Source organism: Cetorhinus maximus, chromosome 25 (genome assembly GCF_964194155.1).
Source record: "Cetorhinus maximus chromosome 25, sCetMax3.hap1.1, whole genome shotgun sequence".
NCBI classification, from domain to species: Eukaryota; Metazoa; Chordata; class Chondrichthyes; order Lamniformes; family Cetorhinidae; genus Cetorhinus; species Cetorhinus maximus.
Window position 1 is genome coordinate 1681506 of NC_135903.1, and position 27716 is coordinate 1709221.

The 27716-nt window shown below is 48.2% G+C and overlaps 1 protein-coding gene across 2 annotated transcripts in view; it reads left to right on the plus strand.

The window, feature by feature from the left end:
- dhx58 (DEXH (Asp-Glu-X-His) box polypeptide 58) overlaps positions 1-27716 on the plus strand; it is a 50157-nt gene that overhangs the window by 12356 nt on the left and 10085 nt on the right. For both annotated transcript variants that reach the window (XM_078529259.1, XM_078529260.1), the window contains exons 4-8: positions 3633-3823; positions 11044-11160; positions 12773-12899; positions 14494-14682; positions 17349-17599. In XM_078529259.1, the coding sequence (XP_078385385.1) occupies positions 3633-3823; positions 11044-11160; positions 12773-12899; positions 14494-14682; positions 17349-17599 (875 nt within the window). The remainder of the gene's footprint in view (positions 1-3632; positions 3824-11043; positions 11161-12772; positions 12900-14493; positions 14683-17348; positions 17600-27716) is intronic.

Genomic DNA, 27716 nt, shown 5'->3' on the forward strand with positions numbered 1-27716 from the left:
TTCCAGACGGCCAACTAATATTCACAGCCAAATTCCTGGGAGACATTGTGCATAATAGGTTGTCAGTCCAGCTACCAGCGCTTTACTTGGGAACAAAAACAGAATTACCTGGAAAAACTCAGCAGGTCTGGCAGCATCGGCGGAGAAGAAAAGAGTTGACATTTCGAGTCCTCATGACCCATCAGCAGAACTGAGTAAAGTTAGGAGAGGGGTGAAATATAAGCTGGTTTAAAGTGGTTGGGGTGGGGGGGGAGAGAAGTTGGGGGTGGGGGGTGTGGTTGTAGGGACAAGCAAGCAGTGATAGGAGCAGATAAGCAAAAGATGTCACAGACAAAAGGAACAAAGAGGTGTTGAAGGTGGTGATATTATCTAAGAAAATGTGCTAATTAAGAATGGATGGCAGGACACTCAAGGTACAGCTCTAGTGGGGGTGGGGTGGAAAGACTGACAGGGCATTACAGATTTAAAAATAATGGAAATAGGTGGAAAAAGAAAAATCTATATAAATTATTGGAAAAAAGAAAAGGGAGGGGGAAGAAACGGGAAGTGGGGTGGGGATGGGGGAGGGAGTTTAAGATCTAAAGTTGTTGAATTCAATATTCAGTCCGGAAGGCTGTAAAGTGCCTAGTCGGAAGATGAGGTGCTGTTCCTCCAGTTTGCGTTGGGCTTCACTGGAACAATGCAGCAAGCCAAGGACAGACATGTGGGCAAGAGAGCAGGGTGGAGTGTTAAAATGGCAAGCGACAGGGAGGTTTGGGTCTTTCTTGCGGACAGACCGCAGGTGTTCTGCAAAGCGGTCGCCCAGTTTGTGTTTGGTCTCTCCAATGTAGAGGAGACCGCATTGGGAGCAACGAATGCAGTAGACTAAGTTAGGGGAAATGCAAGTGAAATGCTGCTTCACTTGAAAGGAGTGTTTGGGCCCTTGGACGGTGAGGAGAGAGGAAGTGAAGGGGCAGGTGTTGCATCTTCTGCGTGGGCATGGGGAGGTGCCATAGGTGGGGGTTGAGGAGTAGGGGATGATGGAGGAGTGGACCAGGGTGTCCCGGAGGGAACGATCCCTACGGAATGCCGCCGGGGGGGTGAAGAGAAGATGTGTTTGGTGGTGGCATCATGCTGGAGTTGGCGGAAATGGCGGAGGATGATCCTTTGAACGCGGAGGCTGGTGGGGTGATAAGTGAGGACAAGGGGGACCCTATCATGTTTCTGGGAGGGAGACCTGCTCTCTTGCCCACATGTCTGTCCTTGGCTTGCTGCATTGTTCCAGTGAAGCCCAACGCAAACTGGAGGAACAGCACCTCATCTTCCGACTAGGCACTTTACAGCCTTCCGGACTGAATATTGAATTCAACAACTTTAGATCTTAAACTCCCTCCCCCATCCCCACCCCACTTCCCGTTTCTTCCCCCTCCCTTTTCTTTTTTCCAATAATTTATATAGATTTTTCTTTTTCCACCTATTTCCATTATTTTTAAATCTGTAATGCCCTGTCAGTCTTTCCACCCCACCCCCACTAGAGCTGTACCTTGAGTGTCCTGCCATCCATTCTTAATTAGCACATTTTCTTAGATAATATCACCACCTTCAACACCTCTTTGTTCCTTTTGTCTGTGACATCTTTTGCTTATCTGCTCCTATCACTGCTTGCTTGTCCCCACAACCACACCCCCCACCCCCAACTTCTCTCCCCACCAACATTAAACCAGCTTATATTTCACCCTCTCCTAACTTTACTCAGTGCTGCTGAAGGGTCATGAGGACTCGAAATGTCAACTCTTTTCTTCTCCGCCGATGCTGCCAGACCTGCTGAGTTTTTCCAGGTAATCCTGCTTTTGTTTTGGATTTCCAGCATCCACAGTAGTTTTTTGTTTTTATCTCTTTACTTGGGAAGGTGCCTTTCTGTTCCCACGGGTCAAAGTTAAGAGAAGAAAGAAAGGGACAAAGAGATGTGTGTGCAATTGGATTTTGTACATAGGATTGAAACACAACCTTCTGTCTGGTGCAGAAGATGCAGGTTTTGCAGTTGAAGACTACTTAGAAAGAAAAACAATGCCAAAAAGAACAAGAAAACTAGCCCACAAAAAGGATAGTTTCAGATAAAGGACATTTTGCTTTGTTTACAATCTTTTCCCCATTTTTTTTTCAAGACAGAAGTGATATTGAGTTAAATTTGCTTTGAGTGCTTTGAAATAAAGAAGCTTAACAATTTGCATCTGGTCTCTAACTATGCTTCTCAGTCAGCCTTCAAAAATAGCAAGGAAGCACATTGTGTGGGCAAATGGACAAAAAAGCATTAAAATTAGATCACAAGCTTCTTACTATTTCTTATAGTATGTTTCGATATAAGGCAATATAAGCACATTCCTGAATGTACGATGCTCAGATCACTAATGGGAGTGATCACTGATGTATCTAAAAGAGCATCGAGGGCAGACTTGAAGCTCGTGTAGCAGTAACTATTCCCAGTACCACAAGAGAGTTCAGCTGCTGTGATCACCCATTCATAAGTAGATGATGAGAGCAGCTGTCTAGGTTCTCCTCATGAAAAATACAGGCCTTCTTTAGAAAGAAGCGTATATAACAGTTTTTCTCCATTTAAAAAAAAACAAACTGGATTATGCATTGGAAATGTTCAGAAAAAAGATCTCCTGCTATTGGAGTGGAGGTTACTTTTGATTTTTTTTCTCATTAATTCTACTCCCTGTAAGAGCAAACGCACTTTAAATTCAGGATCATCTCTTTAATTTAACAAAAAGAAAACTCAGTCAGGATTAAGTATCCCTAAATGCAAAACATTGACTCTTTGCACAGAAGAAAGTAATAGAAAGGGCAAAAGCTTAAGGCACAGAACTAGAAAAAGCTGATAAAAACCTTAGCCAGAGCCTTTTCCCATTAATTATGAGCCTTTGCCAGTTTTCAATATAATTAGCTTATTTACCAATACTTCCACCTGCTTTAATCCATGTTGTAAATTTCACCTGTGGAAAATTTTCAAATACCTTCTGAAAATTCAATTATTATGTTGAATGGATGTCCTTTGCCAACCAATTTTGTCACCTCCTTACAGAATTCCAACAAATTAGTAATGCAGAATCTGTTGTTTCTAAATCCACACCATCAATTGGTCTCTGTATTCTCTGGAGGAACATTAGAAGCATCAAATATGCTCTTGGAACATTCTCCCACTATAGATATTAGTATGGGTATCCTGTGAATTCCTGAACTCATGATTATGTGCAAATGGTTTATCTTTGCTCTTCACCATTCTTCCGTAATTATAGAACTCCTAAGAAATATTATTGGGAGCCTCAGCTATTTTCTTAAGAATTCTCGAAGATATTCCATCTCAACCAAGTTTCTTGTATACAATTCTTTGATTTTTCTCATGTAAGGCAGTCATTACTAATGCCTACCTATGTAATCTTACAATGTAATTGGCTTATGTATTCGACTCCTGAGTCATAATAAAGGATCTGACATTTGTGTAATTGTTGTTTCTGAAAGCATGTCTGAAAGAGAAGTTCTGAATGAGCTTGAACTCACTCAGGCACCTACAGTGGAATCTGCAGTTGTGGCTGTTCAGGATTTTATAGGCTTTCTTTAAGAAAGAGTGTCCTTATTTATTTTTAACACAGAATTCTCTCTGCTAATAATCGACGAGTGTCATCACACCCAGAAAGATGGAGTATACAATAAAATCATGTGCCAGTACATTGAAAAAAAGCATCAGCACAAAAAGGGTTTACCTCAAATCCTTGGATTGACAGCATCACCTGGAACAGACGGAGCTAATACAATTGAGCATGCCAAGAAGCATATCTTGCAGGTTAGTCCAAGCTTTGCGCCCCAGTGAAGTATCTCACTGAAACTATTTTTCATATGCTGACTGGCTGTCACATACCTCCAACATTTTTGTTTGGGGAAACTTCTGTTCTTTGCCTGAATCACCTTTTTTTTGGGAAAAATATACTTTATTCATAAAATATCTTAAAACATATTAAAATGGCCATCTCAAAAAGTGTATTCATATTCAAGTTTTCCACAAAGATTATGAGGTGCTTCAATACAATCAATGAATATTACACACATTTCAACCTGGTCATTACAGACAGTCAGACAGCGCAATGATATTTAAATTATCCATATAGATCATGTTGCACTCTGAGGTGCTTCAATACAATTGTGCTAAATGTAATATTCACTGTATACATTCATTGTGAGCCGTACAGCCCGAGGGGTCTATACAATTTCCAGCCCCTCGGTGCACTATGGCTGAAAGGTCTTAGACAGCGACCTTCCCCCATCGCACTTTTGCGGCAGCTGCCCCAAGCTTTAGTGTGTCCCTCAGCACGTAGTCCTGGACCTTGGAATATGCCAGTCTGCAACATGTGGTTGGGGACAACTCTTTGCACTGGAAGACCAACAAGTTTCAGGCAGACCAAAGAGCGTCTTTTACCAAGTTGATGATCCTCCAGCTGCAGTTGATATTTCTGCCTCTTTTTTTTTTGCAAAAATATACTTTATTCATAAAATATCTTCAACCACATTCCAAACCATTTCAAAAACACCATTACAAGGGTACAATCCGGTTCAACTTTTACAAAATGTACCACCAGGTGCATCAGTACAAACAATATTACAATCATTTACAGCCTTTCATTTTGAGCTGTACAGCCCGAGGGGATTTAAACAGTTCCCAGTCTCTCGGTGCGCTGTGGCAGAAAGGTCTTAGACAGCGACCCTTCCCCATTGCGCCTTTGCGGCAGCTGCCCCAAGCTTTAGTGCGTCCCTCAGCACGTAGTCCTGGACTTTGGATTGTGCCAGTCCGCAACACTCGGTCGGGGACAACTCTTTGTGCTGGAAGACCAACAAGTTTCGGGCAGACCAAAGCGCGTCTTTCACCGAGTTGATGATCCTCCAGCTGCAGTTAATGTTTGTCTCGGTGTGTGTCCCTGGGAACAGCCCGTAGAGCACAGAGTCCTGTGTCACAGAACTGCTCGGGATGAACCTCGACAGAAACCACTGCATCTCTCTCCAGACCTTCTTTGCAAAGGCACAATCCACAAGGAGGTGAACAACGGTCTCTTCCCCACCACAGCCACCTCGAGGGCAACCTGCAGAGGGGGTGAGACTCCTGGCGTGTAGGAAGGATCTGACAGGGAGGGCCTTTCTCACCACCAGCCAAGCTACGTCTTGGTGCTTGTTGGAAAGTTCTGGCTTGAGGCATTCTGCCAAATGACTTTGACAGTCTGCTCGGGGAACCAACCCACAGGATCCACCCTCTCCTTTTCCCTCAGGGCCTCTAAGATGTTACGTGCCGACCACTGCCTGATGGACTTGTGGTCAAAAGTGTTTTTCTGCATAAATTTTTCCACGAGGGACAGGTGGTACGGCACGGTCCAACTACTTGGAGCGTTCCGCGGCAGCGTGGCCAGACCCATCCTTCGCAACACCGGGGACAGGTAGAACCTCAGCACATAGTGACACTTGGTGTTTGCGTACTGAGGGTCCACACACCGCTTGATGCAGCCACACACAAAGGTGGCCATCAGTATGAGGGCGATGTTGGGCACGTTTTTTCCCCCTTTATCTAGAGGCTTGTACATCGCGTCCCTGCGGACACGATCCATTTTTGACCTCTAGATAAAGCGGAAGATGGCTCGAGTGATCGCCACCACGCAGGAGTGTGGAATGGGCCAGACCTGCAACACAGCAACACAGCAAGTACAGCAACAGCGAGAGTGCCTCACACCTGATGACCAGGTTCTTACCCGCAATGGAGAGGGAGCGTCGCTCCCACATGCCCAGTTTCCTTTTCACCATAGACACTCGCTCCTTCCAGTTTCTAACGCATGCCCTGGTCCCTCCGAACCATATCCCCAGCACCTTCAGGCCGTCAGCCCTGACAGTAAAGGGGACAAAGGATCGGTCAGCCCAGTTCCCAAAGAACATGGCCTCGCTCTTCCCACGATTTACCTTGGCTCCCGAGGCTAGTTCAAACTGGACGCAGATGTGGATCAGTCTGCCCACCGACAGTGGATCCGAGCAGAAGACGGCGACATCATCCATGTACAGGGAGGCTTTTACCTGAGGGCCTCCACTGCCTGGGATCGTCACTCCTCTTATGCCCGGAGCCTTCCTGATGGACTCGGCAAAGGGTTCTATGCAACACACGAAAAGAACAGGCGAGAGAGGACAGCCCTGCCTGACTCCAGATTTAATAGGAAAGCTTTCTGTTTCCCACCCATTGATTGAGACTGCGCTACTGATGTTAGTGTAGAGCAGTTGGATCCAATTTCGAATTCCCTCCCCAAACCCCATTTTGGAGAGCACATCCACCATGTAGGTGTGCGATATTGTATCAAAGGCCTTCTCCTGATCCAAGCTGATGAGGCAGGTATCCACACCCCTGTCCTGCACATAGGCAATCGTATCCCTGAGCAGCGCGAGGCTGTCAGAGATCTTCCTGCCTGGCACAGTGCAGGTCTGGTCAGGGTGAATCACCAATTCCAGAACGGATTTGACCCGATTGGCGATGACCTTGGACAGAATCTTATAGTTCACATTCAACAGTGAAATGGGTCGCCAATTTCTAATTTCCTCCCTTTTTCCCTTGTGCTTGTAGATGAGGGTGATGATGCCTTTCCTCATGGATTCTGACATACTGCTGGCCAGGAGCATACTCTCGTACACTTCTAGCAGGTCTGGGCTGATCCAGTCCCACAGAGCCGAATACAACTCCGCCGGCAAGCCGTCGCTTCCGGGAGTTTTACTCTTCTCGAAGGACTCAAGGGCCTTAGTCAGTTCATCAGGAGTTAGCGGTTTGTCCGGCTCTCCCGCGTACTGTCGTCTAAGACCTCCATGATAGAGGACAGGAAGGACTGGGAGGCCGTGCTGTCCGTGGGCTTCACGTCATACAATCCGGCATAAAAGGATTTGCTGATCCTCAAAATGTCGGACTGCGATGACTTTACTGAGCCATCTTCTTCCTTCAGGCTGCTGATCACAGAGCTCTCTCTGTGTACCTTTTGGAAGAAGAAACGTGAGCACGTCTCATCCTGCTCCACGGAGCGGACTCTGGAACGGAAGATGATCTTGGAGGCCTCCGAGGCAAAGAGCGAGGCTTGCTGGTTCTTCACCTCTTGGAGTTCCTCCTTGACATCGACCCCCATCGACCGCAGCCGGAGCAGATTCTGCATGTTTTTCTGGAGTCAAGACATTTCCCTCTGTTCCTTTCTAGCTTTCTGGGTGCCTTTGAGGATGAAAAACCTCTTGATGTTTCCCTTGATCGCTTCCCACCAGTGTGTCAGGGACTCAAAGAGGGGTTTCACGGTTCTCCAACCTTTGTAATCCCTCTTGAGCTCCTCAATGTTCTCTGGGGTCAGCAGTTGCACATTTAACTTCCATGCCCCCCTGCCCACCCTCAGGTCCTTCTCTAAGTGGCAGTCCGCCAGTAGGAGGCAGTGGTCAGAGAAAAACACCGGCTTGACGTCGGTGGATCTGACTGCGAATGCACGGGACACAAACAGGAAGTCTATCCTGGAATGAATGGACCCGTCTGGCCGCGACCAGGTGTATCTACGCTGCGCTCCGTCTGCAGGGTTGCTGAAGACGTCGTGCAGCTTGGCATCCTTAACTGTTTCCATCAGGGATCTGGACGTAGCGTCCAATCTGCTGTCGGCCCTGCTGGATCGTCCAGCAGCATCGATGATGCAGTTGAAGTCACCGCCCAGAATGACCGGCCTGGAGGTCGCCAGCAGCAGTGGGAGCTGCTGAAAAACCTCCAGCCGCTCAGCCCCTTGTGCCGGGCCATACACGTTAATTAACCGGAGTGGAGCGTTCTTGTACATTACGTCTGCTACGAGGAGGCGCCCGCCCACCACCTCCTTAACCTCGGAGACGGTGAAGTTGCCTCCCCGCAGCAGAATACCCAGGCCGGAGGAACGAGAGTCGTTTCCGCCCGACCAGATCGATGGCCCATGGGACCACCATCGTGACCATTGCCTGTAGGAGCTGAGGTGCAGTATCGCACACTCCTGCAGAAACAACAGGTCAGCTTTGACCTTGGCAAGGTAGTCCAAGGTTGCAACACATCGCATAGTAGATTTAATGCTACGTATATTTATGGATACAATCTTTAAACCCATTTTAAAGCATTTATTCTCCTACCAAACCAGTTGTCTCTGAGAGTCCCAGACCTTTAGTCTGCTCCTTCATACCCGTAGTGAGCTCAAATTCCTTCACTTTGGATGGGCTGAGGTAGTTCTCCTTGGCAGTGTTCTGCTCAGGTGGCATCTGGGGGTTCGCGTAGAGAGCGGGTTTTGAGATGACCTTTGCTGGAGAAGCTTCTCCAAAACTCATCCCCTCTGGGGTGTTGCTGTTCCCGGCTTCCCGGAGCTGGGGTGCGCTGAGCGCCTCACTGCTCCCAGATTCCAGGGGCTGTGGTGCACTGGCCTCCTCAGGATGCAGGCAAAGTTGGGGTGCGCTGGTCTCCTTGTTGTCTCCAATGTTCTGGAGCTCGGGTGTCTCGTCCTCCAATGCCCTGGAGCTTTGCCGTTTCTTCTGTCGGTGCCGCCCTGGCACTTCTTCATCCGAAGAGCTGCTGTCTTTGTCATCCATGTCGGATGGGAGACGCCTCTTGCCACTTGTCTGGGAAGTGGCTTTGCTCCTTCTTCGCTTCTTCTTCCTTTTGGCTCTTTTCACCGTCTGCCGCTCCCCCTGCTGCTTTTCCACTGCTGCCTCCTCCTCCATTGATTCACTGTCCTGAGGAGTGGGAGGTTCAGGGGGTGGTGCTGTTGTTTGGCTCTCTGTTGCCTTAATCTCTTCCTCCACCTTGTCTCTCTCTGTGTCATCCTTTGTCCCGTTGAGCTCCCTGGGGGCCTTGGTGGTTGGAGTGACACGAAGCATTTCTTCTGCTTCCCCTTCGTTGGCTTTGGCTGCCTGTGCGTAAGTACGGCAGCGTTTGGGGCAGGTCCTGTAGAGGTGACCTGCCTCGCCACACAGGTTGCAGCACTTGGCCTGTTTGCAGTCTTTTGTCTGGTGCCCTTCCTGTTTGCAGATCTTGCAGAGGGAGGCGCTGCAGTTGGCCGCCACATGACCAGCCTTGCCGCATGAGCGACAATGCTTGGGTTGCCCAGCGTAGACCAGGTAGCCACGGTTTCCCCTGATAGCGAATCTGGAAGGAGGGTGGAAAATGGCTCCCTTACCGTCGGTCTTTAACGTGACCTTAAACTGGCGTTTGCCTGTCCAGACCCCCAAGTCGTCTCGAATCTCGGTGCCGCTCCCCACCTTATCGAAGTACCTGGTGAGGAAGGTGACCACATCGGCGACAGGGACGAAGGGGTTGTACAGATGCACCGTCACCACCCGGTCCCGTTGCAACGGCAGAGCAAAGAGTGGCTCCGCCGTCAGGATCTTCATCTCCGGCAGGTGTCTCTTCTCCTCGAACACCCTCAGGAGCTGGACGCAGTCTCCCACCCGCTTGAACGTCACGCCGAAAAATCCAGCGCTGGGGAAATCCTGCAGGGTGAAGATCTCCGGAGCTTCAAAACCGCACGCCTTCAACAGGATCCTCCTGGCGAAGAAGGCCCGATCCATAGGTGATCCTCCTTCGCTGTCCTTCACCGTGACTCGGACAGTGTTAGATAACCCATGGTATGGGTTTCGATTGGTTATAGCCTTTGCTTCCCGACCTTGCCTTGGCAGAACCATGCTCATGGTCTCTCCCCTGCCAGGTAAGTTTCTGCCTCTATCTTTTTTTTTTGCAAAAATATACTTTATTCATAAAATATCTTCAACCACATTCCAAACCTCTATCCTCTGAGCCATAGATGTCAAACCAGTTGCCTCAGTGAAGCATGCAACTGCTGAGGCCTCAAGAGCCTAGCCAGTCAGTCCTCTTTATGCTTATTTTTCTTATTTGATGGTTTGTCCAGTTTGTATTTTATGAGCTCGGAGGTTTGAAAAGTCTGTTTTTTATATCACTGTTGCCTCAATTCCTAAACCAGAACACACAGATCTGTTAATATTGGCAATTTGAAATGTAGGCATATTAAGGGGTGGGTTTATTTAAATTTTATATGTGGCTTCCCTGAGGATCCATCATGTGCATCTTTGCTGCCCACATTAATGAAACATCGGACACCTCTGCTGTTAACCAAAACAATTCTGTTAGCTGTTCTCACTTTAGCATCTAGAAGCAATAATATAATTATTTTTAAAAATTAACCCGTATATATTATGTACTAAACTGAACACTCATTATTGTAAATACTAATGCAAAATTCACTGCCATTCATTTGTTTCCCTTTAAGCTCGCTGTGACATTATACATGACATGCGCCTGCAATCACCAGAAAAACCATAGCTCAAAAATGGAACCAAAGCAAAATAATGAGGATTTTCTCTTCATAAACCAAGTAGCAGATATAATGTCAAAGGTTGCAAATCTAATCCCACAGTTCAAATAATATTTATAAACTGAACAAACTTTTTAATAAATCCTGTCTCGATTGAGCTATTGTTATAATTAACAAAAGCTGATCAGGACAGTTTTAAAAAAAAAATAAGACAGCTTTGAAAAGGAGGTGAATGGAAGTGAATGTGGAGTGAGAATGCAGTGCAAGGGTAATTTCACTAGTTGAGGGCAGCACTTGACCTCTCAATAAATGAAATTGGCCTCTTCAGGAGTCTTTGATTTGCTGGTTCAAAGTAAATCCACGATGGAAATAAAACTGAGAGATTTATTTGGGTTTCACCACTTTTACCTTCCCGCTATGTGCCTCAGGGTACTTGAACACGCTGTGCATTGAGTCAACCCATTTGGAATTCCAAGCACTGCTGAGTTCATACTTAGCTTCTGTTGGACTCATTGGGCAGGTCCAACATGCCAGGCACTGAGAGAATAGAGAAAAGCAATTTTCACACACAGCAAAAGAAAAATATAATTAATTTGGGGCAACAGTCATTTTTAATATTAATTACAATGTTAGCATACTGTATTAATTTATTGATGCCCATTGTGCTTGCATGTTCTATTTGTTACAGATCTGTGCTAATATGGACGCCGCCAAGATAACATCCTCCAAGGATTGTATAAAAGAGTTAGAAGATACTGTCCCTCAGCCTGTAAAAAGTTATGACATTACAGAAGAAAGAAAACAGGTATAACATTTTAACTCCTGCATGTAACCTTAAAAATATGAAATCCATAAAACTATATATATAAAAATTAATATTCAAAGCACATTATCTAGTGCGAATTTTTAACAATATAACACAATGGCACAGTACAATCTACAGGTATTTACAATGTACCATGTGCTGAATTCCCAATCTCATGCTTGCTTCTGTGGAGAAACTTTGACTGACACCTTCTTTAGCAAGCTATCCCAGGATAATTTCCTGAATAAATTTAGACTCAAATTCAGATACATATTCAAACTCAGGAAATAATCCCCATCCCTACATATACTGATTATCTTGGACTCCAAAAGCTTTGTGCATATGCCATCTACCGCTGTGGTTAGTACAATTGACTCAAATCCACACCTACCTTTGTAGGAATTGTCCCCATCCCTGAGATTATAGAGTGATCATTCCCTTGTCAAAGGGTCTACAGTTCTGCTCTGGTGCTGTTTTCTAGGAAGGACCATGATCGTGGCTAAGGTTAATGTACCTTTGGGCAAGTCTTTCTCTCCCATTGGGAAAGATCTTCTTACCTGCTGGGTTTGCCTTCTCCATAGGTGGTCTGGTCGTGCTACTCAACAAACTGAAAGCAAGCCATTCTTCATATTTGACAGTATAACCCTCCACAAACAAAAACTGATTTAAGCAGGAAAAATTAACTCACGTTACATAAAATTTCAATTTGACCAAACTCCCACACATTTCCAGCACTGGCACTTAGTATTCAAACAAAGTACTCTGCGTCTATCTGCTTGTTAGAGCCCATTCTACTCAGTTCTGAATATGTATCTGAGTCCTAACCTCAGAAGACATCCTCACCCACACCACAGTGATTTTATTTTTCCATTTTCCTGCTATCATGATGACCTCTGCTATCACTCAGCCATTGCCAGGGCAATTATTTGTTCTGATGTCCTAGCACTGCCCAGATGTGTTTCACAAGCCAACAGGGAAGACACCCTCTTCATCCACTGATTCCAAGCAGGATTTAACCCCTTGACATGATGATGAATCCATGCACTTCTGTACTCGTCTCACTTCCCCATTGGACCTGCTGCCCGCTAAGGATACATCCCTCCCTCAAATCCACTAGTCCTAATGCAGTCTACAAACGACCTGAGCTTGGAAAGTTAATGGGCTGAACCCTGTCCCACTCACTCCCATTGCATAGAATTCTACAGCATCAAACCCTTTCCTATTCACTCAAGTCATATAGCGCTTCAGTAGACTAATTACTCACTTAACTCCTAGGAATGAAAGGGCTGTGCTCTGGCCCAACTGTGCCAAAATGTCTCTTTAACTGTGGTCCATATAAACATAGTTCAGCCCTACCTGAGGCAGATTAGAGTGCAGCATGCTATTGCACCAGTGAATCTTCATTAAGCCCATACCGTGTATTCCTTTCCCCCCAATTCAAAACAAATGATGTAAAATCTGAAATTTTAAAAATTCTAAAAGGAAGAAGAAAAGAGAAAAACATGATTATAGGAGGAAGATTTTTTCCTGGTAAACTCAGAATTTTGTTTTAAACAGTTCTTTGCAGCTTTTTCTAATCTCACTTTCACCTTTTCTCCTGACTCTCATGCAGGACCCCTTTGGGGACACAATTAAAATGATGATGAGAACCATTCACTCCCACTTGGATGAACCTTCAATCCCTGGGAGTTTGGGGTCACAGATTTATGAGCAAGCTGTTGTAGAACTGGAAAAAGAAGGTAGGGGGATGGTTTTCATGGATCCATTTCTTGTTGCGTGAGGTAAATAATTAGCATCAGTTTAGGGGATAAGCAAAGCAGCAAACGTAAAACTCTATGTGGAAGGATGGCGTACCTCTCAATTATATAGATTTACTTGAGAAACGTAAACACTAAACACAGCCAACTCTGAAAAGGAGGGAGTGGCATGTGGTACTCTAACAAATAATGCAAAACCAACAGCTAGGCAAAGAAAAGAAAGACTTGCCTTTACATAGCACCCCTCATGACCACCAGACATCTCAAAGCAACTTAAAGCCAATTAAGTATCTTTATTTAAAGTGTAGTCACTGTTGTAGTAGAGGAAATGCAGCAGCCAATTTGTGCACAGCAAACTCCCACAAACAGTAATGTGATAATGACCAGATAATTTACTTCTGTGATGTTGTTTGAGGGATAAATATTGACCAGGATACCGGAGATAACTGCACTGTTCTCCTTCAAAATAGTGGCATAGGACCTTTTAAGTTCACCTGAGTGGGCAGATGGAGACTTGGTCCAAAAGACAGCACCTCTGACAGGACAGCACTCCCTCAGTAAGGCATTGGAATGTCAACCTTAATTTCAAGTCCTGGAGCAAAATCTTTAGCTCGGCGGGCGCGCGCCCAACCCGCTCGAGCGTGAAATGACATGCGTTGATACCGGGCGGTGTCCTGACGTCAACGCGCAGTCACGCAATATTTCAGTCGGCAGGCGCACGCCGGAGTTGGCAGCACACCTGCCGACAATTAAAAGGCCCGTTAAAGCCATTAAATAATCAATTAAATTAAACTTTGCGCTGCCCGTCCAAACTTACGGTTGGTGGGCAGGCGAAAAGGCCAAGCGTCCTTTGCACTTTTTAGGAAGCCTCATCCACAGGCGGGATGAGGTTTCCGAAAGCAAATAAAAATAAAATAAAAATTTTAAAACTTAATTAATAACATGTCCCTGCTCATGTAACAGAGTCACATGAGGGGACATGTTTTATTACATTTTTAGTGTTTTTTTTTAATAACTCTTCATCTCCCTGAGACAGCTCTGTGCCTCAGGGAGATTATCAAGCACGCACTTACACACATGTGCAAAGTTCATGCTTGCCCTCCTCCCCCCCCCGCCTGCAGAGGCAGCGCTGAGCACATCCGCTCACGTCTCACACTGGGTGGGCCTTAAACGGCGTACCAGCGTGAAATCACCTTCCGGCCCTGATTGCAGGCGGCTTCCCAACTGCCCCCGCCGAGCCTGTCCGACAAGGGCAAGATTCTGCCCCTGGAGTGGGACCTGAAACTTGAATATTTTGATTTACAGGCAAGAGTGCTACCAACTAGGCCATACAGCTCATAATCGTTCCCATATTTCAGCCTAAGCCAAAAACAATGGCCCAGAGATTGCTAAACAATAATGGTTCACAGTAATGAGCTGGCAACGCTGATTTCAGTCGGCCTTTGCAACCACAGAATTAGGTGTGTGCAACATACTTTATACTTCCTGCACGTCTGATTTTGGGCACAATTGAATTTCTGAGCCCATGTACGTATTCTGCATGTCTAATCATTATTCTGTTTTTGGATGTTGCTAGGTGCCATCACTTCCAACAGAAAAAAACGTAATTGTGCCCTCCACCTCCGGAAATACAACGATGCCCTTCTGATCAATGACACAGTGCGCATGATTGATGCGTTGGAATACCTGGAGGATTTCTACATTATTGAGAGAACTAAAGATGTTCTTGATCGAACAGATCGATTCCTACTCACGGTGTTTAATGGTAAGGATGCATTCTGGCTTGTTTAAAGGGAAGGTTAGGTTCCATAAGAACATAACGTAAGAAACAGGAGTGGGAGGAGGCCATTTGGCCCATTAAACCTACTCCACCGTTCAATAAGATCATGGCTGCTCTGATTATGTCCTTAACTCCACTTTCCTGCCTGCCCCCTATAACCCTTGACAATCAAAAATCTGCCTAACTCAGTCTTGAATATATCCAATGAACCAGCCTCCACTGTTCACTGGGGAAGAGAATTCCAAACACTAATGACCCTCTGAGAGAAAAAATTACTTTTAAATTGCACCTCCTAGTTCTAAATTCGTCCACAAAAGTAAACATCCTCATAGCGTCCACCTTGTCAAGCCCCCTCAGGATCTTATGTTTCAGCAAGATTACCTCTCATGCTTTGAACTCCAACTGGTATAGGCCTAACCTAACCTGCCTAAACTTTCCTCATAAGACAAACCCCTCATCCCAGGAATCAGCTGAGTGAGCCTTCTCTGAACTGCTTCCAAATGCAAGTATGTCCCTCCTTAAGTAAGGTGAACAAAACTGTACACAGTACTCTGGGTGTGGCCTCACCAATGCCCTGTACAGTTGTAGCAAGACTTCCCAACTTTTATATACCATCCCCCCTTGCAATAAAGGCTAACATTCCATTTGCCTTCCTGATCACCAGCTGTACTTGCATGTTGACTTTTTGTGATTGATGTACAAGGACACCTAGATCCCTCTGTACTGCAGAATTCTCTCTCTATTTAAATAATATTCTGCTTTTCTAACCTTTCTACCAAAGTGGACAACCTTACACTTTCCCACATTATACCCCATCTGCCAATTTTTTGCCCACTCGCTTAACCTATCTATATCCCTTTGCAGACTCTTTGTATCCTCCTCACAACTTGGTTTCCCACCTATCTTCATTCTGTCAGCAAATTTGGCTACAATACAGCCATTCCCTTCATCAAAGTCATTATAGATCATAAATAGTTAAGGCCCTGCACTGATCCCTGTAGCACTCCACTGGTTACAGATTGCCATCCTGAAAATGACCATTTATCCCAACTCTGTTTCCTGTTATATCTGGCCTATTTATAGACATGCACCTATAACTCACTGAATCTGTAACTGACTGTGAACCTAGATTGTAGCATTTTGATGAGCTGAGGCTCGTGGAGGGTTATCACATAGAGACCAGATATTGACAGTTTGATTTAATACTCGCTGAAAGCAAACACTCCCACTGCCACGCTCCCTCCCAAACTCAAACCCTTCTCCACAACCTTAGCAGACTGTTCAAGAAATGATGAAGTAATGCACTAGGATTTCGGTTGTTTGATTGGATGAATAAAGGAAGGTGGTGAGGAGATGTTCAGTGTTCAAGGAATGCAAGGTTTATTCAGCAACAAAGACAAGGTGGGGAAATCCCCTGTCACAACAGGAAACCAAAGGCAAGGATATTGAATTCAAAACAACATGGCATGTGGACACAATGAAGCTTGGAGAGCACAGGAGTGGAGGGAATTTGGAACTTAGTGCAGGTACCATGCTGACCATAGTGCCTTTCAAAAGTTAAAGATTGTAAAATACTGATTCAGGGAAACCTCAGAAAGCCAGGGTGGGTAAGACTGGAGGGATAATAGACCAGGATTCCTGCTCCTGATTGCTTTCCAATGAGATCTGCTAGAAGTCTTTTTGTACATTCTTTCATGGGATGCGGGCGTCACTGGCAAGGCCAGCATTTGTTGCCCATCCCTAATTGTCCTTGAGAAAGTGGTGGTTGTCTTGTTTCTTGTTTTTTTTAATGATGCACACAGGCCGTCGACATTGTAGCTGAGCTAACTTTATTGATAACACATTTTCCTAACATGAACATATATAAGCAGTGCCTGAGCTGTATCAAGACAGGCTCCAACATGTGCCATCTGACCTTTAACCCCCATGTCAGGTGACCCCCATATACAGTACAGAGTACCGTATAGTATCTAATACTGGAGTCCACAACCACAATCAACTATTATCATGACAGTGGTGAGCTGCCTTCTTGAACCACTGATGTCCCTGTGGTGTAGGTACACCCATAGCGCTGTTCGGAAGGGAGTTCCAAGATTTTGACCCAGCGATGTTTGGGTCTGCAGCATGAGTAGAGTTAGATGTTGAAGGAACAGTGAAATGGTTCCAAATCAGGATGGTGTGTAGCAAGGAACTTGCAGGTGGTGGTGTTCTCATGCATCTGTGTCCTTGTCCTCCTAAGTGTTAGAGGTCACAGGTTTGGAAGGCATTGTCGAAGGAACCTTGATGAATTGCTGCAGTGCATCTTGTAGATGGTACACACTGCTGCCACTGTGTGTTGGTGGTGGAGAGAGTGAAGCATCCAATGAAGTCATGTTCAGCACAGTTAAATAGCTTGGCTACACTCACTGTGAGGGCTTGCATATTAAAGAATAGTCACCAGAGTGGAACAATATCTCAGGAAGACTCAGGGGAGGGAAAGGAAAGCAAAATGTTATGTTTATAACAGAATTACCATAATTTTATGATACATATGTATATTGTAATTTCAGAAGAATAATTGCAGAATGAATGGACCCATTTAATGGTCAATTAATGAATGAATGATTGTTTGTGCTCTTTCCATTCCCCACACTCTGTACTCCTCTCATTAGAAAAGAAAGACGAGCTGCGCTTACTTTCCTTACAAAAAGAGTACGAAAATCCGAAACTGAAAACCTTGGAAAAAATACTCCTGGAACGGTTTAGGCTCTCAAACTCCCGAGGGATTATCTTCACAAAAACACGGCAGAGCACGCATGCCATGTTGGGCTGGATTAAGAGCAGTCAGTTACTGGCATCCGAAATCAAAGCAGACAGCCTGACTGGGGCCGGTGTCAACAGCCAGACTAAGCACATGACTCAGGTGAGCTGGAACTGTCTAGTGCACTGAAAATACCATTCGCATCCAGTGCAGCTGGTTGGGATCCCAGAAGGAAAAACAGTTCGGACCAGTATTCTTATTTCCCAGTTTTTACTGGTGTTCCATTTTAAGGTATACAAGACCAATTCGGACCAGTATTCTTATTTCCCAGTTTTTACCGGTGTTCCATTTTAAGGTATACAAGACCAATTCGGACCAGTATTCTTAATTCCCAGTTTTTACTAATTTTTTTCCTTCTGGAATATTGCTACTCATGCTAAACATGACAAAACAGTGGGGTGTACAGATCAATTCAACCAATAGGGCATAAGTCAGTAATTTTAATGATCCAGGTACAACTGATCCAGGTTACACACACAGTAGTGAGGCAATAAGTACAAAGGATGAATATCGCCCCAATCGTTTGGAGAACAGGTGACCATGTGTTGAAGCCCTCTGTTTCTTTGCTGCATTCCTACCATTCCCCCTTAAGGCAATTCCTTTTATCACCCCCAACTCCATCCTGCATCCATACAATCATAACACCACCCACTCTCAACCAACCAGTGTCACTGTAGCCTATTTAACCCTAGACGGATATGGTTCTATTTTGTTTTTCGCCAGCTCTTACAAGCACAATTTTTTTTTAAAGCTGCAGCGAGAGAGTTTAGTATTCCAGACAAATGTGCCACTGTGGTTCATTCTGTACTTTTTTTTGCCCTTTTCTGAAGATAATTGATTCGTGAGGCAGTACCATGACAGTGTTGGTGATGACACTTCTGTGCCTTGCCTGAGTGGCCATTTTCACACACAAGTTGAAACAATAATAATTAGCAGACTAATTGATCATGGATTGGAAGCTTCAGACTAACCTGATTCTCTGTCATGGATGTTCACATACACACACTTTTATGCAGGAGGTAGCCATAAGAAACCATTACTAATTTACCTTTTTCTATACCAGGCATTTGGAGGCTAGTAACCTTGTCCTTATCTAACTCTATTCAAGCTGCAGACCCAAACTGGATCTCTTCCTGGCCTTTATGACTTACCATACCATACATACCTTTATCAATTGGACTGTTAAGATTCACTGAGAATTTTTTTTATTGATTCTTGGGATGTGGGTGTCACTTGCAAGGTCAGCATTTATTGCCCATCCTTAATCGCCCTTGAGGAGGTGGTGGTGAGCTGCCTTCTTGAATTGCTGCAGTCCATTGAGTATAGGTACACCTACAGTGCTATTTGGGAGGTGTTCCAGGATTTTGACCCAGTGACAGTGAAGGAACGGCGATATATTTCCAAGTCAGGATGGTGAGTGTCTTGGAGGGGAACTTGCAGGTGGTGGTGTTCCCATGCATTTGCTGCCCTTGTCCTTCTAGGCGGTAGAGATAGCGGGTTTGGGAGCTGCTGTCAAAGGAGCCTTGGTGAGCTCTTTTGATCTTTTCTTGTAACTGTTCATTTGAGCTGCAATGCACTTTTATCTAATAGCTCATCATAGAAATGCCACATATCCTGGATATACGCCGAATCTTCCGGGCCCACTGGCATCGGGCGTGTTCGGTGGTGTGAGTGGACAATATGGTGAGAAGGCCAAAAATCGGTTTCACAACATCATGAAACCTGTTTGTGTTTGTTTGCTCGGCCTGTTGATGGTGGGTCGCGTTCCCTGCCATCGGACATCGGGAACCTCATTGTAATACATCAGCATATCATTATAAGGCCAGCCCACCGGACTCACCCCCCCCGTAAGATCGTTCGCCCATATCGGTGGGAAAACACGCCGGCACAGAACACATCGTGACAACAGTGACGTGCAGAAGTCAGGACTTACCACCAGAGCCTTGTTCACATCACAAACATCCGAGGAGCAGAAGCTGCTGGAGCCCGACAGCAGCAGGATCTGGAGGAACGTCCATGACATGCTGGGTGGATTCTCATGGACACAGCTCTGCTGCGAAGCAGCTCTCAGAAGTTGGAAATTCATTGTTGATGCTCACAATGGATGATGGTCAAGGGGGTGGGAGAGGAAGGTCTAGGATCGACTGGAAGAGGAAGAGGTGTCGTAGGGTGAGGTTGGGAGGGGAGGAATGAGGGTGTTGGGGGTTGAGGTTGGCGGGGAATGAAGGTGTCAGGGGGTGAGGTTGGGAGGGAAGGAGAATGCGGGGAGGAGGGGGCAACAGGGGAGAAGATGGCAACTTGAGAGGTAGGTGTAGGGTGGAAGGTGTAAGGGAAGGAGTTTGGAGTGCGGAGAAGGGAAGGAGTCCGGGGGCGGGAGGAGTACGGAGAGGTGAGGGAGTTTATGGGGAGGAAGGAGTGCAGAGAGGGGAGGGAGTCCGGGGGGAGGAAGGAGTGCGGAGAGGGGAGGGAGTCCGGGGGAAGGAAGGAGTGCGGAGAGGGGAGGGAGTCCGGGGGAAGGAAGGAGTGCGGAGAGGGGAGGGAGTCCGGGTGGGGAGGAAGGAGTGCGGAGAGGGTAGGGAGTAAGGGTGGAGGAAGGAGTTGGGAAGGAGGAAGGAGTCGGGAAGGAGGAAGGAGTAAGGCTTGAGGAAGAAGTGAGGCTGGAGGAAGAGGTAAGGTTAGAGGAAGGAGTCAGGAGGGGGAAGGACTAAGGGCGGTGGAAGAAGTAAAGTTGTCTGAGGGAGTCAGGAAGGGGGAGGGACTAATAAGGTGGTGGGGGGGGGGGTCGGAGGTCTAATCGGTGGGAAGGACTCAGGATGGGGGGGCGGGGGAAGGGGCTCCAGGGGGAGCGGGATCCGGATGGGGAAAAGGATTTTGGGGGGAAAGGGTTCCGGAGTGGGGGAAAGGGTTCCGGTTGGGTGGATGCCCACGGATGAGACCATTCATACTGTAGCGGCACTGGGCGGCTGACCTCTTTTGCAGAGCTTTGGCGCTGACCACCACTGCCACTACCTCACAAGCCGGATTAGTGAGGTTGCTGCCCATCCTGCGGCCAGAGAGGGGGGTAGAGGACATCACGGCCTCCACTGCGTCCAAGAGGTGCTTGGGATACACATCATTGAACCTGGAAGCTCCAGTGTTTTTGCCTTTTGGGGCCATGTCTTCTTTGCGCCAGTTGTGGACTGGAAGCAGCGAGAGGTGTGCGCGTGGCTGCACTTTAAATATGGCGCCTGGCGTGATGACGCGGTGAGGTGATGGTGTGGCGGGTGAATGAGAGCCCATTTGCCATGGAAACAGCCTGTTTCCCTGGAATGCATAATTAACGCAGCAGGTTTGGGATGATACGGCGTGAAAAGCCGCCATTGTGGCCGGCAGGTAAAATGTCGTTTTACCCGCTCGTTGCTGCACTCAGTGCGAATCTGGGACGATTCCGCCCTCTATCAAAAGGAAAGTAACAGACTCCATAAACAGGATGCTAGCATTCTTTGGATTACTCAGCAGCTGCTGCTGGTAAACCCTTAAGTGACATTATTACTGCATTGCAATCAACTTCCTCCTGCATATTTAATGGAATGAATTCTAACTGTTAAAATGTGGGACAAAGTTTTTTTAAAAAGCACACACAGCAAATGATACATGACACAAAATAGGAACTGTGCTAGAACAAGGCAGTAATTGCTTCAAAGGATCTCAACAAAAGATGAGAGGTTAATGCTGCTGGTAAAAAGGGTCACTTTAGGAGATTTTTCACCTCGTGTCACATGATCCAGTTTTTAGAAATACTTTTAAGAAAAAAAAAAGAAATACCCACACAATAGTGAAACTATCAGTCTGATCGTTTTGAAGGGAGGGAGGGACCATTCCCGATGTCAGTGAATGTTGGACTGAGGGTAGGTTAGAATGTGATGAAGAGTTGGGTCAGGAGGGGTTTAAGGGTACAAGAGCTGAGATATCGGAGAGCAGCTACAGAGGGGCCAGAATTTTCTCGTTGGCGTGTGGGGGCGGGTCCCGCACGCCGACGTGTAAAATGACGCGTGGTGATGTCAGGCGAGTGTCCCGACGTCACCGCGCGCCATCGCCATATTTAGGTGGGCTGGCACACGATGTTCTCTGATGCACACCCGCCATTAATTAATCGCCCACCATTAATTAATCACCCAGTTAAGGCCCTTGAGCAGCAATTGTCTGCAATTTTTCGGGGCCCGTGCGATCTTCAGGACGTCGCACGGGTGCAACGGGCAGGCGGGAAAGACACATTTATATAAACCTCATCCACGGGCGGGATCAGAGGGGTGAGTGGGGTTGCGAGTGGTATCTGTTAGATGTTTAATTGTGAAAGTTATTGCTACTTGCCTGTGTGAGCAGGAATACTTCAAAACTCTTCACAGCTGCTTGGACAGGAGCAACAGGCTTCAGGTCCGGACCCTACAGTAAAGATCATTTTTGGGGCTTGGGAATGGGTTTGTGCTCCACTGGAGGCACCCACTCCGAGGAGGAAGGGAGGGCCAGAAGGGGGGAGGAGGCCAGGAATCCACAGTCAGCCTACAGGGGAGCCACCTATGAGAGAAGAGGTGAAAGCACAAGGGGTGCAGGGCCAACAGGAAGTCCAAGGCAGAAGGGGCTGCAGAAGACGCCACTATCCTGCTGCCAGGTTATACAGGCAGCGAAGCAGCTACCTCAATATGTCTGAGGTGCAGTGTCGAAGGAGGCTCCATCTCTCAAGGGAGACAGGGACCTCCATCTGTCAAATGACTGGGCCTGAGATCTCCCCTATCTGTGTGGGTGGCCACCCCATGCCAGTGGCTCTGAAGGTCACAGTTGCCCTCAACTTCTATGCCTCCGGCTCTTTCCAGGGCTCGGTGGGTGATCTTTGTGGTGTCTCCCAATCAGCTGCCCACACTTGTGTCAAGCAGGTTACAGACGCTCTGTTCAGACGGGTATCCACCTTCATCCACTTCCACTGGGACAAGGCCATCCAGACACAGTGAGCCAGAGGCTTTGCGGCCATTGCTGGCTTCCCCCGTGTCCAGGGTGCTATAGACTGTACACATGTGGCCATCAAGGCGCCAGCAGGTGAGCCCATTGCCTTCGTCAACAGGAAGGGCTTCCACTCCATGAACGTGCAGATAGTGTGTGATCACAGGATGCTGATTCTACAAGTCTGTGCAAGGTACCCAGGCAGCTCCCACAACACCTACATCCTCAGACACTCCCAGGTGCTGGGGCTCTTCAGTGCTCCAGCCCGGCTGGATGGATGGCTGCTGGGTGACAAGGGCTATCCCCTCAGAAGGTGGCTCATGACGCCTCTCCGCCATCGAGGAACAGAAGCTGAGCAGCGGTACAATAGGAGCCACGGCACCACAAGGGCTGTGGTAGAGAGACCCATTGGTCTTCTCAAGATGTACTTCCAATGCCTGGACCACTCAGGGGGCGCACTCCAGTACCCCCCAGATCATGTGTCGGTGATAGTGGTTACATGCTGCGCTCTCCACAATCTGGCGTTGGAAAGGGGGGGACGCTGTGGATGATGAAGACATCGACGCAGTGGCTGTGGCTGCACACGATGACTCCAGCAGTGAGTTCGAGGATGAGCACGCACAGGGAAATGCTGAGGGGTTAGACGCTGACCCAGGCATACTCCAGGGAGGCAGGGACACCCGGGAGGCTTTAATCCAATGAACCTTTAGCTCGCACACCACAGATGAACCTCCAACACACGCCAGAGCTGCAGGCTCCATACTCGATACCTGAGAGCAACATCTGTCTGGATAGAAACATTGACTAAGGGCCTTGTCAATAAAGCTCATTGTCAAACAACTCACTCATAACATCCTGGGCAGAATGTTTCTGTTGGCGAGCAGGGGGCGGGGCCTGCTCGCTGATGCGAAAATGATGCGGGAGGATATCGGAGGGAACTCCCGCTGACATCCTGGTCCAGTTAAATATTCAGGAAGGTGGGCGGACAGCGCGATCAGCTGTCTGCCCGCCGACCTGTCAATGGCCAATTGAGGCCATTGACAGGGTAGTTAAATCAATTAAAGGCCTTGCCCGTCCAACCTTAAGGCTGGTGGACAGGCCAGGAACCCCAGCGGCTTCTGTAAAAACATCAAACCTCATCCACTGGCGGGATGAGGTTTCATGACCGTTTTAAAAAACTTTAATAACGTTTCTGTGATACTTATTAACATGTCCCATCTCGTGTGACGTTGTCACATGAGAGGGACATGTTAATAATATTTTTATTTTTCTATTTTTAAAGTTTCAAGCACTGTCAGCGCTCTCCCTGAGGCAGCTCTTAGTCTCAGGGAGATGTGCGCACTCTGACAGATGGGGAATCCCTCCCCCCCACCCCCGGCACAGGGAGCGCATAGTGTTTCCCGTCGGGCAGGCCGCTGGGTGGGCCTTAATTGCCCCTCCCACTCAAAATGGCGGCGGGGCCCATTTCAGCGGCAGCGGCGATCGACTGCCCCCCCGCCCGCCACCGAGCTGGTGGGGCCCGCCCGACAATCGAGGGCAAAATTCTGCCCCATGGGTTCCTGTCCACCTGCAGAAATAAGGAATCACCCTGAGACTTGTTCACAGATCAAAATTTAATAATATAACAAAGTGAAATTCAGAAAACAAAATACAAAGGTGTTGCACGTTACACCGAGTGGTCATGAGCTAATAGTGGGACAACATAAAAGCACCAGTGAGAAACCCATGGTGTGCCTAAGGTGCCTTAAATTTATGGGTGCTTTTCTAGGTGTTAACCCCTTGCTGGCACTGGCATCTGAGACAGCCTGCTGACTCTGCTGTCCTGTTGGCCTCCATCCTCTGGCCCGTGGAGCCTGTGCTGGCCCCGCCTGGGAGGGAGCTGCCAGTTCCACAGCTGGCATCTCCCCAGTCGCCGCAGCCTCACTGGATGCCATGGTCACTGGCAGAGGGAAGGGAGGAGCTGCTGCCCTCATCTGGAGCGCCCTGAGAGGAGCCCGCAGAGACGCCAGGCAGCTGCTGCGCCGACGTGAGGTTGCTTCGGACTCCCTGCTCACCGTAGATGGATGGGCGCCGAGCTGGGATACTTGGTGCCCAAACCATCTCCCACACTGGCACTGACCAGCTGAGGTCAATGCTGCTGTGAGGGCTTGCTGGTCTGAGCGCAACCCCTGGAGGCCCTGATTGTTCTCCTGGAGGAGCCTCTCCACGAGAGTCGCCACTCTCTCCATGGAGGAAGCATGGCGTTCGGCCATGAGGCTCATTGCATCGGTAATGCTCCGCGTAGACTCCTCCAGCACGGGCACCATGCCACACATTGCCTCTTGTATCTCCCCCAGATCCTCCCGTATACCCAGCTGCACTTCCAGCATTTGCTGCTTCTCGGGCGACTCCAGAGGCCCATCATCAGCCACCCACTGAGCATGTTCCTGGGCCCCAACAGTCCTCCGACTGCCGGCACCATGGGCACTCTCTGTCTCCGCCTGCACCTCCAGCGACTGTGAAGTGCCCTCGCCGCTGTGCCCCAGGACACTAGCTGATGATCTAATTCCCACCGAGGTGCTAGTATCTGCGCTGGTGCCTGCCTGGCGGAGATGGTGTGACGCTGGTGAGTTGAAATGTTCAGGGCCCTCAGGTATTAGAGGGGGCCCCTCTGCCTCCTCCTCCTGGCCCTGCTCCGGTGATGAAGGGAAGAACAAGGACATTTGATTAAAGTTATCCTTCCATAACCAATGGTCAACCCATGTTGTAAACTTCAATCACTGAGCATTCAGCAGTGCCGTGGCTGCTGGGATACACATGGTGAACTCAGTGCTCGGCAAACACACCTCCCCGAGGCACCCCAGCCTCACCACCACTGGTGGACCTGGACGCAAGGCGCCTCTCCAAATCCATGGCCTGCTGCTCGAATGGAGTCACGATGACCAACTGAGCCTGGCCTCCATCAGTCCACATCCACTCGGAGGGATTGTGCGCAATCTTCTCCTGAAAAGGAGAGAAGAGCATTGATTATTCCAGCCTCTACCTGGATTCCCATCACATCCCTGCCAACCCAGCCAGAGTGGGACATTGCAGGGCTCTGGTTCTCTGTCACCCTGCAGCTGCCGCACACCCTCACAAAGAAGCCGGGCTGACCCCCCATTGCCCACATGATGCCTCCATCACATTTGGCACCACACGGCCTAACATTACAAAACAAGGAGGCACAAGCACATGGAGTGCAGAGGGCAGCAGATCGATCGGTGCCCCACCACCTGCAAGCTCCCCTTCCAGCGTGTTAGCACCCTGACTCTGACATGCTTTGCAGTTCCAGCACTGTGCCTAGGTGCAGATCCTTGAGTTTGCCCCCGAATCTATACTCTGGGTGTCAGTGTCACACATGCTGCAGGTGCAGAACCCATCTCAGCACAACCCTCTCAGGATGAACTAGGCATGGGCAATACCTGCTGGCCCACCCAGCGAGGGAAACGAGCCGTGAAGGATTCAATGCTATAATTACACTCAGAGTTGTTGGGGGGAGGGGTGGGGTGGTGGTGCCTTTGTGGGGGAAAGGCTGACGGTTGCATTAGGCAACCTCAGGCAACATGGTACTCACCCTTCCCGAGTGCAGGAGGTCATTGAATCTCTTGCAGCACTGGACCCACATGCGTCGTACCACATCTTGGGAGCTGACTGTCTCGGTCACCTCCTCCAGGAGGTCAGCTAGGCACTCATCCGAAAAACAATGGGCACACTGCCCCACTGCCCTGCCCTCCGGCCTGGGCTGTCCCACAGCCCTGCCCCCTGGCCTGGCCTGTCCCACTACCCTGCCCTCCGGCCTGGCCTGGCCCACTGCCCTGCCCCGCTGCCCTGCCCCCTAGCCTGGGCTGTCCCACAGCCCTGCCCCCTGGCCTGGCCTGTCCCACTGCCCTGCCCCTCGGCCTGGCCTGTCCCACTGCCCTGCCCCTCGGCCTGGCCTGTCCCACTGCCCTGCCCCCTGGCCTGGCCTGTCCCACTGCCCTGCCCCTCGGCCTGGCCTGTCCCACTGCCCTGCCCCTCGGCCTGGCCTGTCCCACTGCCCTGCCCCTCGGCCTGGCCTGTCCCACTGCCCTGTCCCCTGGCCTGGCCTGTCCCACTGCCCTGCCCCCTGGCCTGGCCTGTCCCACTGCCCTGTCTCTCGGCCTGGCCTGCTCACCAGAAGCCCTCTGGCGAACATTTCTATTTGCCATTGTGAGCAGCCTTGCAAAGGCTGCCAGCGCTTCAGATAAACAGGCCGGCGGGTCGCCATTGGACCCAGTGGTCAGTGCAGTCCCACCGCCGTCCGTCCACTCCCACCGCCGTCCGTCCACTCCCACTATCCTCGGGAGTCGCGCATTACGCTGAGCGGACCTTAATTGGCCGGTCTGTGCCCACTCGGCCCACCTGACATGGGGAAAATTCTCCACAAGGAGTCGGAGGAGGAAGCAGCCCAGCTGCCCTCAGGGTGTGTAAATTGAATTTACCAATCTGATGGCATTTGAAAAGTATTGTAAAGCTCAATTGGCATTGCTCCCAACTTTGCCACTGAGTATTAATAGACAGAGAGGAAAGATATCAGCAACAATTGCTGAATGTGGAACAGGGAGCGAGGGAGACATAACCCATGCCAAAAAAAAACCAAATCCTGTTCTCTCCAGACCTGTGGTTTGCCAGTGCCCTTACTGCAGAAGCCAGAAACCCTTCACAGGAATTTCCAAAAGCCAAAGAGCAAAATCAGATGTGAATAATGGCTGGAAACCAGACAGGTACAGATTAAATGGGAGCAGAGGGAACGGGAATGTAATATAGTACGTCAACCAAATTACATGGAACAAACTTGAATGATCAAACCAGCCAACCTCTTGCATTTGCCAATACCTCATGTGACCCCCTCGGGTGATTTCACACAATTTGATGCATTGATGATGCTGCAAAATGAATCCTAGTATTCACAAAATCAGAACAAATGTGCTAATTTAAACAATTCCATTAGGTCAGTCTAACACTTAAATATACCTAAGAAATCCCGTTCATTGCAGGACATGGAAATATATTAACAAATGGTTCATTCATTTAAATGTGTTTTTATAAAAAAAGCCTCAATACATTTTATGCACGGTATTCCTACTTGACCAATATACAGTGGAGTTTAAACAGTTTTACAATGGAAAAGTTAATGGAATATCGCTTGATTAAGTTGGCATAGGATAAGGTAAACCCCCTTTGAGAATGTCTGCCTCTTTCCAATGCG